The sequence below is a fragment of the Andrena cerasifolii genome, chromosome 11, assembly GCF_050908995.1.
Source record: "Andrena cerasifolii isolate SP2316 chromosome 11, iyAndCera1_principal, whole genome shotgun sequence".
Classification (NCBI taxonomy): domain Eukaryota; kingdom Metazoa; phylum Arthropoda; class Insecta; order Hymenoptera; family Andrenidae; genus Andrena; species Andrena cerasifolii.
This window is the reverse complement of record NC_135128.1, coordinates 1,833,390-1,850,246: the sequence shown is the minus strand read 5'-3', so window position 1 is coordinate 1,850,246 and position 16,857 is coordinate 1,833,390. Positions and strand designations below refer to the sequence as shown.

General features: G+C 35.4%; 1 protein-coding gene and 1 long non-coding RNA gene across 3 annotated transcripts in view; both read left to right on the top strand.

The window, feature by feature from the left end:
• LOC143374570 (uncharacterized) overlaps positions 1 to 8,373 on the top strand; it is a 55,347-nt gene extending 46,974 nt beyond the window's left edge. Inside the window, exon 4 of one of the 2 annotated variants that reach the window (XM_076822817.1) lies at positions 6,216 to 8,373. In XM_076822817.1, coding sequence (XP_076678932.1) covers positions 6,216 to 6,425 — 210 coding nt within the window. In that variant the 3' untranslated portion in view covers positions 6,426 to 8,373. The remainder of the gene's footprint in view (positions 1 to 6,215) is intronic. The other variant, XM_076822816.1, reaches the window with a different exon arrangement.
• Positions 1 to 16,857, top strand: part of LOC143374596 (uncharacterized) — a 362,323-nt gene that overhangs the window by 157,433 nt on the left and 188,033 nt on the right. The window lies entirely within an intron of this gene.

The window sequence follows — 16,857 nt, the reverse complement described above, 5'->3', positions numbered from 1 at the left end:
ATTTGTTTCTTATTGTTATTAATTATTACAAAAGAATAAGTAACGAACATGAATGGTTAAATGAATAACACCGAAGTAATTTTGCTGCAGTGATAAGATTAAATTTACAATACAATACAATAATTGTTATCTGAATTTTTATTTTAAATAAGGTACATCATCATAGTTATATTGAATAGTTAGCACGGCAACTGTCGCAGCCAAATTAATTGGAAAAATTTAGAAGCCTCACGATGTTCAATATAATATTCAATATTTTCAAACCACTCAGGAATGTCGCTCAATTAAAAATGAAGTGTTAATTCTAATTGACATTTCCATAGCGATATTCCACAGTGTTGACGAAGGTACACTACAAAGTTTAACTAACTAAAACAATATATCTACTTGTAGGAATATCAATAACGTAATGGGCGCGTAATTTTTAATATTCGTTAATTGGAAACGCAACGTTTCCTTTAAATTTAAATGTAACACGAGAACATAATTAACCTCCGTCTAAAGGTAGCGAAATTAACATTGTAAATAATAATAATGTGTACCAGCCTGCACAGTTTAATGAAAACACAATTGTGTCTCGTGCCTCCATGAAACCAACGAGAGCGTAATAATTTTTGGAAATTTATTCTACGATATCGTTTTGCTCATCGAAATATTATATAATAAATATCTTGGGGTTCTGCATATTTACTTTGAAATGCATTGTTTACCTAATAGGTACGGAGCTTAAAACCATTACCGTGCCGAGTTTGTTAACTGGGGCGAAATTTCCGATATTGAGTTTTGTCCCATCGTGATGGATTAATTCACACAACGTTAGAAAAGCATTTATACAGAAATCGCACCTGACACGTACGTCTGACTGTTTTATAAATTTCCCGCGTGCTACAGTTTGTTGTTTAACTTTGCTTGGTAAACTGCAAATTGTCATATACCTATTCGTGTCATGCTTGAAAATTAACGGTAATGATCGCGAATATTATTTAGAAATTCATTTGGGTAATTATTTACTTCAGGAATTGCGCACCGATTGAGATGACCTTGAAATATGTTGTCAAGGTCATCATTCGATAAATATTTCCATAAAAAAAATCCTCTTATTTCTAATTGCACCATAATGTTTATGAACTCTTGCACTCCAAGAGATTAGAGATTAAATGAGTACTATAGAACATTGGTTGGAGCCACGGTGCACAGTGGTCCGAAATCCCCATATCAAGGAAAAAATATGATAGCATCAATGTGAAACCTTCAATTTATACAAAACTTGGTATCCCGGGTTTTTTGAGGTCGCTGATTACAAATCTGAAGTCAAAATTAATAAAAACAAAATATCTCCTTAGTATAGGAGATATTTGTATGTCAATATTAATGATTAAATTAAAATATCTACTAAACTAATAGTTTTTCGACATAAGTAGGTTAATACTTTGTCATAGAAAATGATGAACTGAATCCAGTAATTTATTAAAAAATATATGGTTCCGTTTAACAAAACATCGGTGACCTTCATATATATGCCCTTTATGCGTCCACATATAAAAAACTAATTAAATTATGGCCTCCTAGAAACCATTCAACTTTTATCTAAAACATTTTTCGATATTGTGAAAAACGAAAACAAGATACTCCAAATACTTATTGATAAAAGTTATAGAAAAAATGCTCCCCACACCAAAGCCGCAGATTTACGCAGCTGAAACCTGTTTGGTTATGTACTCAAAGGTATAATGTACCATTAGTATTAAGTCTTACCTTGACGCTAGCTGTCGCGAAAAAGTTATGTCTGATTAAACTTCGAATCAATTGTTAAAAATGCCTATTTCTTCAACTTACGTCCTACTGAAATCAACGAGGGTGTCATTGACTTAATTCATGTAATATATATGTTGAGTATGAACATAATCAAATTACAAAATTTCGTTTTTCTTTTTAATTTGCAGATAGTCGAAATTCTATTTGAAAGGTAGTGCGTTTGTAACGTAAAATTGCAGGTGTTCTGTTCCTCAACTTTCATATTATAATTTCCTTACAAATTGATGATATTCACAGAAAATTCTTGTTGGTTCTGGTGCTTCAACTATCCTACTATGGAATTGTATTGAAAAAATTCTGTGTACTTAACATTCAAAAAATGACTTTTTTCCTCTATTCAAACCACTGTGCGGTGTTCCGACTCAGCACCTTTACCCCAGCGATTTCTGTGTGGTTCCTCTGGCCGCCGCGAGAGGCGTCGTGACAAGAAATCCATGTATGCATGCGATTGTAGTAGTAGAGCTCTTAGTCGTATTTTGCGCAAAAGTCAGCCTTTTCTCCTTGAGCGCCAGTCTAGCGGCCGCCAGAAGAACTAGGACGAAAAGTCACACATTCTGAACAGGAGTGGTTGGAGCCAAAATTATGCAGCGTGCTCAGGTTACTGATTGATAAACAAATGACAGGCATCAATGCCAGTTATTAATAACTTAAAACTTCACAAAGTCATGTAATTAATTACATGACTTTGTGAAGTTTTAGGTTATAACGGGTGATCAAAAGCTCCCTCCTCTATAATTATACAGGCTTCCATTCGCCGAAACGGTGATTGACAGACTTTTTCGAATATTCGAAATGCACTCCGTGTGCACCAATTGCTTTACGTGGCTCCACAAATTAAACTGAAGAGGCGTTAAATCTGGTGATCTGGGAGGCCAAATATTTGGCTCACCGCGAGCGACCAAACATCGAGGGAATTGCTGATCAAGAAAATCACACACATTCTTCGAAAATGAAAATTCTGTTGTTTGTTTATTAAAGGGTCTCCCTAGTTTGACGCTCTGAAAATGAGGCACATTTTGGGGAATTTTTTAAAAGAAAAGTATTGAGCATTATAATTTCAAAACTTGTACATTTATTAATTGACATTCGAAGAATACGTACAAATTTTTTTTATGCAATATAAATAATTTTGTTTAAATTTATAGTGATAGTAGTAAGAGGGGTTTGAAAAAAAAATTGTTGCTGATATACCAGTAAATGGACATTTGTTTATTAAAATGAGTAAAATAAGTTATTAAAATAAGCAACTAATTAATTAGAGACTTCTTTTAATTTATTACTCCATATCCAAACAATTTTTGCAGCACGAGGAATCAATCGCGCTGCAAACATAATTTTATAATAGGGTTCATTCATTAGCCTTACGTGTTCATTTATTGGTGCGTTTACCCTAGCCATCTGAAATAAAAATCGCAAAATTTTTCTGAATCTATGTGAGTGCGGTTATCGTTTGACCCAGACCGCAGTATTTATTTGCGAAATTCGAGTTTTGCAACACAGAAAGCTTCGACAACTTCTTTTCCGCCAAATGAAAGTGTTCATTCGAAATACTACCATTTTTCTGTGATTTCAACATTTTTTATTCATTCTAGTTCAAACGATAACCACAAAACGACAAAAAAATTTGATCACATTCTTCGAATATCAATTAATAAACGTACAAAGTTTGGAATTATAATACTCAATACTTTTCTTTTGGCCCCTGAATCAACAACTCTGCAGAGCCATAAAACGAAGAGGCATTGTACAACTTCGCTTAATGGGAAACGAACCTTTCCTCTCTTATAACTTCTTAATTAGGGAATACAATCTCGGTATCCCGCGATCCCGGCTGTTTTTTTAATTTAAAAAATCCCTGGATTTGATATAACTATATAATCTCGAAAATTTCTAGATTTTTTAAAAATGTGAATTATTTTATGAACACCTGACAGATATAAAAATAAACAGTATAAATAAACATAGTTATTTCATAATAATAAGGAGAATAATAATAATAATAATAATGACTTACTTAAATAATAATATTAAGTCGCGTATAACTAACTAAACTATATTTATTTTTACAATGAAATTCTCACTGTCCGCTATTTAAAAAAATCTTCATAATGGTTTACTGACATTACCTACTTATTCAGACTTTATTATTCTTCATTGTTCTACAGTTTTTATTGTTAAAAATGATTTTAGTTTATGTTTGAGACTAATGAGAGAAAGTAAGTTTGTTTACTTTAAGGGGTCATGCTCAGTCAGGAGGCCAAACATTTTTTACTCAAAAGCTATAACACATTTCTCAAAAAATCTTTTTTCCTTTTAAGGATTGCATCTAGTACCGTGCATCGTAATTTTTTGTATTTAAAAATATTTATCAATAACTAAGTTATTGTCCATCACTCAAAGGTTCTCTAAAAAAAAAGGCTTCTGCGGTGACCACTACTGCTGGAAAGTCGATCATCGAAAATAAAAAATTCAAAGGAATTTACTTATTATATTATATTATCTAGTATTTGAACGAAGGATTTTTTTATCCGATGCTTAGTTTTCTTTTAATTGACGAAAATCAGGCACGATTTATGATAAAAATTGAAACTTTTACTTTAAATATCAGCCATTTTTTCCCAAATCAATATTTCGAAAAATCCTCCGTTCAAATACTAGATAATATAATATAATAAGTAAATTCTTTTGAATTTTTTATTTTAGATGATCGACTTTCGAGCAGCAGTGATCACCGCAGAAGCCTTTTTTTTAGAGAGCCTAAGAGTGATGGATAATTACTTAGTTATTGATAACTATTTTTAATTTAAAAAATTACGATGCACAGTACTAGATCCAATCCTTAAAAGGAAAAAAGATTTTTTGAGAAATGTGTTATAGCTTTTGTGTAAAAAATTTCCAAAGACCACCCTTTTTTCGGCCTGCTGACTGAACATGACCCCTTAAAAAAAGATTTCGAATTTTGGCACATAATAAATCATTTCAATTACTGAAATTTTCTATTACCTAAACCCGGCATTAGTCCCGAAATCCCGAGATAGACTTTAAAAAATCCTGCAATCCCGGGATAGTAAATAATGATCGGGATTGTATTCCCTATTCTTAATAAATCATATTCGAATATGCAGTCATATGAACTTCTTTCAACTATGGGACCTCCTATTGTATTCACATGCACTATGTTAAATTAGCACCAATCCACCGAGACACGCTGTATATAATATAGTGATTCCAAAATTAAAAATTCTTCCATTTTCACACGGCACTATAGACATATCAGTGTCTAAATTTAATTTACACTTTGGTGTGGCCAAGAGGTATATTTGAAGTGCAAAATATTAATACTGTAAATATGATTTTGTTGTTCATCTTGGGGTTACAAGTTTTTACAATTATTCCTTACCCTTTACCGCCAAGTCCTATCCTTACATTCTACCTTACTCTATGACCTTATCCTATTCCTTATCTCTACTCTTAAGTCTACTCGCTACTTACAATATTTACACCATTCGCCTTCCCTACGCATTTCCTTCCGTCCTTATGCGTGTTCCAGAGAGAGAGAGAGAGAGAGAATCCGCCTTTCCGCTCTTAGCCTAGTCTCCCCCGTCCCTCTCTACCCAAAAGGTTAAGGGGGTATACCCGTTTGATCCCTCGGAAAATGTATACATTTTGTGGATTTTTTTACAAGTCAACGGTTTGATGCAGATTTCCCGTTTTTTAACTATGTTTACATAGTATTATGAACTACTTATAAAAAAAGTTTCAGTTAAAAAACTATTGTCTTTCGGAAGTTACGGATACATGTCCGAAAGTCTCTCGATTTTAGACGGCTAAACGGTGGCCCTAAAAACTCGCGCTACGTTCAACCAATTCACTTCCAATTTTGCATGCAGAATCATAATAAGATTCCGCATCGTCCAACGAAGGCTTTTTTTATTTCGATTCCCCGTTTATTATTTATAAAGGAAAAAGGTGGATTTTTCTCTTAGAAAAATTTAACTTTACCTTTGATCTCTCACCATTTCTTTATTTTTCAAAATTTTCAAAATCGCCTTCGTTGGACGATGTGGAATCTTATTATGATTCTGCATGCAAAATTTGAAGTAAATTGGTTGATCGTAGCGCGAGTTTTTAGGGCCACCGTTTAGCCGTCTAAAATCGAGAGACTTTCGGACATGTATCCGTAACTTCCGAAAAACAATAGTTTTTTAACTGAAACTTTTTTTATAAGTAGTTCATAATACTATGTAAACATAGTTAAAAAACGGGAAATCTGCATCAAACCGTTGACTTGTAAAAAAATCCACAAAATGTATACATTTTCCGAGGGTTCAAACGGGTATACCCCCTTAATGCTGATAATATTAAGAAATAAGCAACGAACGATATCCATCTGTTTGCAGGGGTCGAGTCAAATGCCAGTTACAATTTACATAGTCCTGGCGGGATTGGCAGCCTTGGCGAGCGTCAGTATCGTCCTTATGTTCTACGTGCAGCGAAAGGCCACCAGGCGCCAACGTCAGAGCGTCGAGGAACCGGAAGCGGGCGGTCACGAGGAAGACAAATCGACCCTGCTGGGCGGCGAGAGTCAGGAAACTGAGGAGAAAGAGTAATCGCGGCCCCTACGTCCTGAAAAGCACGTAATTCGTAAGACTCGCATATTTTTACAACACTTACATCAGTTAAGAATAGGTGTATCTCGCGTCAAAGAGCCGTGCGTACGATCATGGAGATATTGGAAACACCGAAATACTTTACGGGTTCGTTTGATCAAATGCTCGAAACTCCATTTAAGGAATTGACAAATTATTGTTATCGTTTTAGCTAGCGTTGCATTTGGTTACACGCTCGCGATTACGAATTACTTGAAGCTGCTCGACATCGGTGAAACTTTTCCAAGTGTAGTTGAGTACGTACGATTTCGAATCTCTATTAGTTCCTTAAAATCCTTGAAGCGATACGGTCCTTTACTTTTCACACGAAAGTCGAGCGATTCCAGGCGGATATGTTAATAATGCTGCGCGAATTCGGTTCCGTGGAAGAATGCGAACCGATGCTGCTTCGAAGTTAAGCTTTATGTGATACCGTAAGAAGCAGGCGTTGATGTAACTGAATTCTGAGATACGACGTATGTGATCTTGCAAGGTTTTCATTGTGATCAATTCATTCTATCCAATTTTTTCTACGAAGAATCGGGGTGGATTCCTTGGATCGATAAATTCGTTTCTAGGCGACGAAGGACGTTCAAAGTTGGCCCGCTTCTAGAAGCTGGCGTGGTAGATAGAAATGTTCAGTGACAAATGTTTTACCTTGCGCAAACGCGACTGATGGTCCATAAACCAGAATGAGAAATGAAGACACGGCTTTCGCGTGCTCGCATCCCCGTGTCTTGTATCGAGGTGTGTAAACGCATTGTTGTCTGGTTATTACTGTGTAAGCTCATAAGACTCAGAAAAAAAATTTGTTGAAGAATATGAAACTTCGAGGGAATAAGAATCTTGAAATGATTAGTTGCCAGTTTATGAGGGCCGTTTGAATTACTTTAGGAAGTTACAAATTTGTTTGTTCGATGTGAGTTGATAGTTATTCGGGAATGAATATAAACGAAGTGTGTAAAAACCTGTAAAAATAGTAAGTTGTAAAATAATTAAATTATCGTAGAATAAATAAGGAGAACTTAATCTTTGCAACCTTTCTGATGCGATTAGACGTCGATAATGTGTCATAATGGATCTGAATGAGTACCTTTACAAACAAAATGAAAATCACAGTGAATTATATTTTTGAAAATGATATTTGTCTTAGCCTCTACACACGAATGTAGGTAGCTGGATCAATGAAGATTTAGTTAAGAAACTGTTGAAAGAATTTATTTTGGTCTTAAAATTCCAAATTAAACTGTTCGCATCTATATATAATTTTCACCAAATATACCCGGTATAATTGTTTCTACATAAAAACGAGGACCCCTTCCCCAGTTTCTTTTCCATTACTACATGTACACAAGTACATTGACGCAGCGTTGTAAGTACCTACGTGCACGTCCCCTAAACCCCTGTTAAAAACAATGTGGCGCACAAATGGCAACACGCTCGCGTAAAGAAGTCTATTTGCTGATAGCACTGTGGAATCATTTTGCAGTGCAGAGTTCTATCACGATGTATACAAACCAGATATTTTGTTATTCCATAAAGAACTGAAAACCAGCCGGCTGTCAAGATAGAAAATAAACGAAAAGAAGTCGAACAGTAAATTAAATTAAACGTCCCCAGACTCAGAAATTTTACAAGCGAACGTTCCCAATCCGAAAATGCTGGTTTTAATGAAACATTCCTTTGAATCTAAAGTATATTAGAGTACCCATCCCAGGAGCAATTTGTTTTCTACAGAAATTGACTCTGAAAGGATGGAATCAGCCCTTAAAGTTGTTTCGTTTTTTTTTTAATGTGACTTTCCAACAATGCGAAATGGAAGAAAACTTTAAACATAAGAATTGTTCAGTCTTTCTTGCTCTATAACACTACGAAAAGAATGTTAAAAAACTGTTAAAAAAATGAAAACGGCGAAAATACGCTCTACATCGGTGGTGAGCAACCTTTTGTCCGAAGTAGGCCACAAGTGGAAACGTACTACACTACGCGGTCCGCAATATTAAATACATAAATACAACTAATCCAAGAATTTTAATTTATGGGCTGAATTTGTTATTTCTGACATTGATTTACAATAAAACGTTTTTTTTTAAATTTTATGTACTGTTTATTAGTAATATATACCTACATATTATAATATAAACAGGTATGTGTATGAAAATTTTAAAAAATGATGGTCGTAATCGACTCGATGACGAACGATTAAACAATTGTATTAGAAACCACTTAAAAGGCCATTAAATAAAGTACCAAATAAACAGTTTTCAATTTTTTATCATAATTAAGTTAACACAAATGAAAAAAAATAAATAATCGTAAAAAATGTAAAATTATACAACATTAGAAAGGGATAATTTTATTCTATTTTTTGGCGCAAAATTCATTCCGATATCTTTTACAGTTCAAAAGATATATGCCAATGTTCAGGTGGGCCGGAGGTCAGCGGCTGGCGGGCCAAATGCGGCCCGCGGGCCGCGGGTTGCTCATCACTGTTCTACATCAGGGCTGCACAAGGAGCCGTTTATAGCGCCTAGCTGCGAGCAACCAGTCGAGCGTCCAGCAGCCGAAATACATATACTTACGCTAAGCGCCTACAAGCACGCACCTACACTACTGCAGTTCTCCTCACTGATTCTACTCTTAGCAACGGGACAGTTCGACGCTCGGTTGGTTGCTAGTAGCTAGGCGCTAAGCACGGCTCCTTGTGCAGTCCTGCTCTACATTCACGTGCAGTTTGATTAAAATCAGAATTTTCGGGTTGGGAACGTTTCCTTGTTATATAGTACTTATCTATGCATAAAAACAAAACGTTTAAATATCACTTCATATTTGGCGATGTAGAAAAGTACCTACCTAAAATAACAAATGAGTGACTTCATAGAATAAAAAAAAAATATGAAGACAATTTTTCCACATTAAGTTATTTCGTGAATACTTCTTCAAATCAAATTATGTATATAATTCCTCTGTACAAGTTTCAAGGCATCTTCAAAGAATATGAAAGAAATCACGATACATACATGTTCTACTTTTGTATTGGTAGATTATGTGGATATTATTCCGAAGGGGACCTGTGGCCGATCGAGATGAGGGTTGGGTGGATGGGTGGGGAGGGAGTGTGGACCCAAAATCTAAAATTGTAGCTTCGGGTATTTATTAGTTTCCGAAATATTAATAAAAAATTATTGTTAATTCTTTCGGGGGAAATTTTTTTGGACGGTGGTGCAGACCCCTCTATCCGGGAGCCATCCTGTCCCTCATTTTTTATTTTTGAAATTTTGTAACCACAGTCTCATTTTTAGCATCGCCAAACTCACATCGGTTCACTACACTGCATTCCACATTAGAGCATACCTGTTTCGCGCAGGCACGACCCTCGGGAGGCGGTGCTACGCCCGGCTCCCCACTTAACCGCCTATGTTTTTCTCCGTCGCACGGCCCTCTACTCTCTCTCTCTGCTAACTTTTCGTGCGGGACGTTGTTTACGTTGACAACGATCAGGTCCTGCGTTTAGGATGTACCAGTTACTCCTTGGAAACCACCACGACCAATCGCGCGCGGTTCACACTGTGGGTAATAGTGGGAGCTGCGCAGATCGGTCGCAAATCGGTAGGGGCTTCGGTATGCTCTTATATGGAATGCAGTGTACCATAGAAGGCACGCGCCACCCGCGCTAATCTAGCCCCAACCAATACTAATACCCGGGACAAGTTGGAAAGTGGAATGCGATGTGCCGGTATAAGTGAACAGAAATATTGTTAAGAGGGGGAACCGTGGTAAAGTGAATAAAAACCCTGTGTACCCTTTTATGCACAAGTACCCCTGTATCTTTTGAACGCATTAATTGCCGAAGCTAAAATTTTATATTTGGGGTCTTTCCACACCTCTTGCAATACCCACCAAGTTTCACCTTGATCGACCACCCTTCGGAAGTACAGCCTATTATGTTATATTTTAACATTAATAATTTCAAGAAAGTCTGTTCTTTAGAAGGTAAACGACCTGGGCGGAGGATGTAACATCTAGTATGTTGCCAGACTACAATGCGTCGAACAATCCCTATTCCTTCTCGATATTATGATCGATTCTATGACCGCGGAATCTCTAAAGTGGCGGAAGATTCTAAAAGATCGTTCCACCAAAATTTCTGTTCGAAGGCGAAACGTTCCTTCCAAACTGTCAGCGCGTAGACATTCACTGGCTGTCGTACTTAGCAAATTGCACGAAACGCGAATTTTTCGATGTCAGGAAATTTTAATAATTTTTTATAGGATATCCCGCATATCTCCGTAAATGCTGAGAATAGTAGGACTATCGGAACTCTTTACTATGAATGTGTGCGTGAAACTGAAACTAATGATAAGTAAATAACAAGGAAAGTTACGTACCTCGATGACTGGTTTAAGGAGCCCATTGTTCCAAAAAGTAAGTGGCACAATTCTGTTGATCGAAAACCATGATTCAGATAATGGGGTCCCTAAATCAATTTATTTATAACTTATTTATCCCGTTACTTATTGTAATATTTGCATTGTGTTTTATACGCACAGATGGCGTTGAGTACGTTCTTTATACTAAAAATTTTATTGACGTTGTATTAAAAATCTTAATATTTTTTTAACTTCCCAATTTAATTGCGAGATATTGGCACTATTTATGTATTCACATTTGATCTTTAGGGAAGAGAACATCTCAACGATAATTGTGTGAAAAACACGTAAAAACTTAAAGAGGCAATCTTCTCGATTCAACCAATTTTCAAGTATAAAATGTGACATTCGCTTCGTTAACTTTTGTATTCGTTACAACTTACAATTAGTGAGATTTATGAAATTCCTAAAATTCTTTTATGTTACAGTGATATACATAACAATTTAGTTTCGTTTATTGAAATGTAACTCGAGAACGATATTCACTGCAAAAATTCACAAATAAAGCAGTGCTCATAAATTTCTATTACAAGTCTCTAAATCCAAAAGGGAAAATAATTTTTGTGTCGCTAAAATTGATTTTAAATTAAACAAAGGTTTCTAGACAATATATATGTATTGCGTCGTTGATACGAATTTTTCTATAATTATAACGGCTTCATTGCGCTAGCACATTTTTCTGCAAAAGTTTCTCCTTTAATTTTGTAATAAAGAACACTACCAACTTACCTGAAAAAATTTGAAACACACCAACTAACCGAATTTTGGTTAAATTTTTAAAGAAATAATTAATCGTTTACCTGTACTCCATTCCACTTTAGAGCGGACTCGTTCCGCGCAAGAATGTATTGTTGATTGGTAGGAAACCGGCAGGGAAAGTGCTACGACCAATCGCGTGCGTCAGATCCGTGGTAGCTGCGCAGACCGGTCGCAAACGGTAGGCGCGCAGGTCCGCTCTTATATGGAATGGAGTGTAGTTTACTATTTTCGACGAACAGGATCACAGTTAAAGAATGCTTAAAGTAAGCACAACTGCAATGATTATTATGCGCACATAATGAAGAAAAACGTGATTTTGAACATAATAATATCGATTTTATCCACCGCTTTGAACAGTTTTATTTATTTTATTTCAAATCGATTACTGCTTCATCCGATTGTTCATTATTTTATAGAATCTGGACTTTGCTCGAATACTTAGTTACTTAATTCTGTAGTCCTTAAGTGAGGGTCAATTTTCGTTGACATATTAAAATAGAAAATTTTTGTGGTTGCATAACTAAATTGATTCATTTCAATATTGTATAGGTACACGATAAAATGGGTACAAATTTTTTTTATGACTGGTGTTGATACAAAAAGTTATTTCAATGTTGTTTTTAAAATAAATGAAAAGTTATGTGATAAATCTGTCATTTCTTAAGAGTATTATACACATGTTCATTGTTAAGACATTCTTGACCTTTTTAGTTTCTCTTTTATTGCTTGACTCTAAACTGGATCGTTCGGGGATCTTATACGTACAATTTCATATCATATTTAATTGAAAATAAAAAACTCGTGAATATACGGAAATTTTGTTTGAAATCTGTATCTACATTTTAAAATATATAATTACTTAATCAGATACGTTGAATTCTAAAATTGAGCTGCTCCCTGTATCTTCTCAACACGAAAATATGATAATTAATTGAATTGTCTCACATAGATCATGTTTTTGTATATCTATACTAGTAAGAAAAGGTGTTATTATTATTAATGCATTTATAATACGAATTTGAGGAATTACATTAATTGAAATGGCAAAAGGCCAGCTTCGACATTTGGGACAACATCGAATAAAATATGTACACTCATTTTCGTTGTTTGTCACAAAACAACGCATCGTTCAGTATTTTTAAAGCAATATTTGAGGTATCGAAAAGTTCATTGTTATTTAAGTGATAAATAATCGTGTCATAATTACTGGATTTTGTAAATTTAAAACTTTTACGAACAGTGGGATAAAAATATATGAGTAATTAATTAATGGGAAACTTTATTAATATATTTCAATAAAAGAAAAATGTATATTTCTTCAATAACCACTTTCAATTACATGTACATACAATATTGCTAAGGTTTCTTGTCTAAGACAAACTGTTAATTTCCCTAAGTCGAACAAAATTGATAATTTACAATTTACTTCAATCGACCGACAGCAAATTGGGTGTTCTCGTAGAAGAAGGCAAATTCCTCGATGTCAGCCAAGCGAAAGCGAGAAAAGTATTCGATACTGTGCGTTTCCCTTAGAAATAATATTTTCGTTATAATTTATTGTAATTTGTGAGAGTTGTTGCTCAAGTTCGATTGTTTCATCACGACGGTTACGAAGTTATGCAAATATCTGTTTATAGTTTACGTTAATGATTGAGAAAAAAATTAAACAAATATTAATACAAAACTTGAGTAGACAGAAAAAAGGGTGAAATGTACTGCGTCTAATAAGAAGCGTGCACGGGTTCAAATTTTGCATATATTTTATATTGTATGAATATATGTTACACGCTTAGGGCGCACTACTTAAAGAATTGTGAGAAAATCGAGTTCAATATTTTTTCTCTTCTATTCTCCCTGTCATTTAAGAAGGAACCCGTTTCGCGCATGTAGAATGAGCTCATTGGCTCCGAAAAAAGCGTTGGTGGGGGTACAGCCAATAGTGGCTTCTCCCGGCACCAATGAGCGTCAACCTGCGCAGAACCGCTCTAAACTCGTCGGTCGGCAGGTTCCTTCTTAAATGACATGGAGAATAGACCCTCGATATATGTCCGTACACAGAAACGAAACCACAATTACGATTGTGGTAGCTCAACTGTAATCCATGTAGTATTATAATTCCAGACATATCTATGCACACGTTTTTACTAATTTTCAATTATCTCAACTATTAGTTACTTAAATCGTTCTTACATGTGTGTATGCTCATATACAAGATCAGGAGGAGATGGCATTTTTGGTTCGATTTTTTCATAAAATTTTGGGTAGCGTGCCTTATGCATGTAACAGAGCACTATACATGGTATGTATTACATAACTATATGCAAGATTTTAGTGAAATCGGTGAACCAAACTTTATGCACTACCCTTGTACGTTTAACGAAATAATGTTTTGCGAAGTATAGAAAATAGCGTTTAAGATTAATCGAAGCAGTGGAAGAGCTGTGAGAAAGATCGACATTTCTACCACACGAATTTTTAACGTGACACCGATGGAAGGTGTGAAATGCACATATTAAGAAATTCAAGCTTCATCGTGTTCGTTGAGGTGCAGTTAATTGATTTGTCGAAATTTCTGTGAGAATAATCTATTTCATGAATGCGCATCCGCTGTTTAAATCAAGGATATTGAATTATTGTTTGTAACGATCAGTTGACGTCGCTGCGAATAGAAAAGAACGGAACTCTAATGAGTGTAGCTTTCATTTTGACAAATTAGGACTGGGACTACTTGTCGAATTTTTCTCTATTCGAACGTGCGAATAGTGTTATTGTGGGCAGTCGAATATGCGACGAATAAAATTCGAATATTAACATTATATATAAAATTATATATTAATATTAATATATAAAATTATATATTAATATTTATATATTAATTTATATATTAATATTAAAATTATATATAAAATTAAATATTCTAGTATTACATTCAAATACTTGCGTAGCGACAAGGGAACACCCCACAAGTGAAATGATTTGTCACACAAGCCGGTATTTTGTAGGGCGTTAAAAAATATTAGAAATGTTTAAAAGGGTGAAAACATCTTTCAAATATCGCTGGCCAAAGTAGCCCTCTTTGAATCAATCGCAAACTGCCTATGGAATCGAAAAGTGTTTTCAACCAATACTGCTCAGTTTCAAAAGTAGGACACTTGTATCGGAGAAGAAGACATTCCAGTATTCGACAGCCCAAATTCGAATGTAGTATTCGAATTTCGCCATGTTCGAATGCAGTATTCCAATTCTGCAATATTCGAACGTGGTATTCGAAATCTGCGGTCTTTGAATGTAGTATTCGTAAAATTTAAGTACATAGGAAGCTTCCGAATGCTGAATTATTCTAGTAGTCCCAATCCTATGACAAACGTTCCTTGGTTTTCGAGCCAATGAATCACGGTATGTACATCGCAAATAGTTGGTACATATACGATTTCGTACAAAAAGAAAAAGAAAGAAAAGGAGAGAACGTTGTTCGACGCGTTCTCGAGGGAAGAAGATAAAAAGGACTCATATGTGACACAATAGCGCTGTAGCTGAAGAGAAAGACGGTTATAGTTTCTATTTTGAAGATTATATTTTTTTAACTTTATTAATTTTTGACTTCCACATACATATATTTATATATATATACATATACATATAATTGTATATACGTATTCGTATAACTATTATACACATATAGATATACGCATATACATACGTACATTATAAATATTATTAAGCGGATAACGAAATGTGTATGCAAGGTGAGCCGTTTAAGATTGGAATTCCAAACGAATATCAAGTTTATAAATTACGAATGAATAATGAGGAAAAGTGAAAACAGTTGTCTTTACCTATAGAACTGCTAGTTAGCAATAAGAGTATCCAAAGGCTTATTAAAATTTGATGAGATATGTTTGAATATTACATAAAAATTGCAAAAAACGAAAACAATATTTATACGGCAATTTTCACGCATGACACTTCTGTAATTTGCGACTGGCATTTTGCATAGATTCACTTGACAAAAGCAACGCTGGTTTCAAAAATGTGGAAAAAATTGATATGTCAATCAATAGTAACAGAAGTGACTCGTGCGGAAAGTGTTTTGGTGTAACTGAACCTTGACAGATCATGTTCCAGCTTTATTCAAGTATAGCAGGAGTGTCGAACTTCCCCACTCCGAGAGCCGCACGCGTCAGGCCCCCGGTCAGCCGGTTCCCCCACTTATTTTTCTCCAGGCGTTGCACGAGACCCAGTGGGGCGAGTGTGCGGCACCCGGAGGAGAAGTTCATCAGAGTGAAGTAGGTGTGGAGGGGGCCGTTCTCCTACGGCTCTACGGAGCAGGCGAAGAGGAGAAGGAGCCATTGCGGCTCGGGAGCCGCTAGTTCGACACCCCTGAAGTATAGGTACAGTACCAGGCAAAACTATAATAACTTGATCCTAATAATTATTTCAAGATCAATTTCTCCAGCGTTTTCTACATTAATTAAGGAGCTGTATGAATTCCCTTAAACGTTATTTACTTCTTTACAAGACTGTATAAGTAATTGCGACAAAGTTTAAAGCATCCGAAAATCCTGTCGGACTAAACTGTAACAATTTCCCCCAGGTATTTGATAGTTATTTGTTAACAAATGATGCGGAATGCGTGTTCAGTTGCCACAGTTGCTTAAACTGGCGAAAGCGAAGCGTATTGAACCAGCAGTTCAAAATTGAATGAAACATTTACGCGCAAATTAGGATGGACCTTCGCACACATTGGAGAGAGTCTGGGCTACAGAAGAGACGTTGTTTTTAATGTTTATAAACGACTGAATCATTCAAAATCCCAGAAAGGATAGGAAGGCCCGGGAAGACTGATGAGAGGTTAAGTTTAATATTAACTTTATATTGAATTTTATGTATAATCTATAAATGAATATTTATAGGACTAATCTTAGATTGGCTATCACATCGCGAAAGGAGTCGTACCTAACAGCGCCGGATGTTCAAGCTGCCGCGAAAGTCACAAGTATTTCAAGTAGGGTGGTACAACGTTGTTTAAACGAAGGCGGGCTTTAACCCCACATTGCGGAAGAGAATGTCCACTGTGTGTCTAAAGTTTGCCAAAGATCACGTCAGTTGGACCGCAGAATAATGGCAAAAAGTCTCCTGGTCGGACGAATCGAAATTTAATTTATCGAATACAGGTGGCATTCGCTTTGGTAGACGTCCAGCAA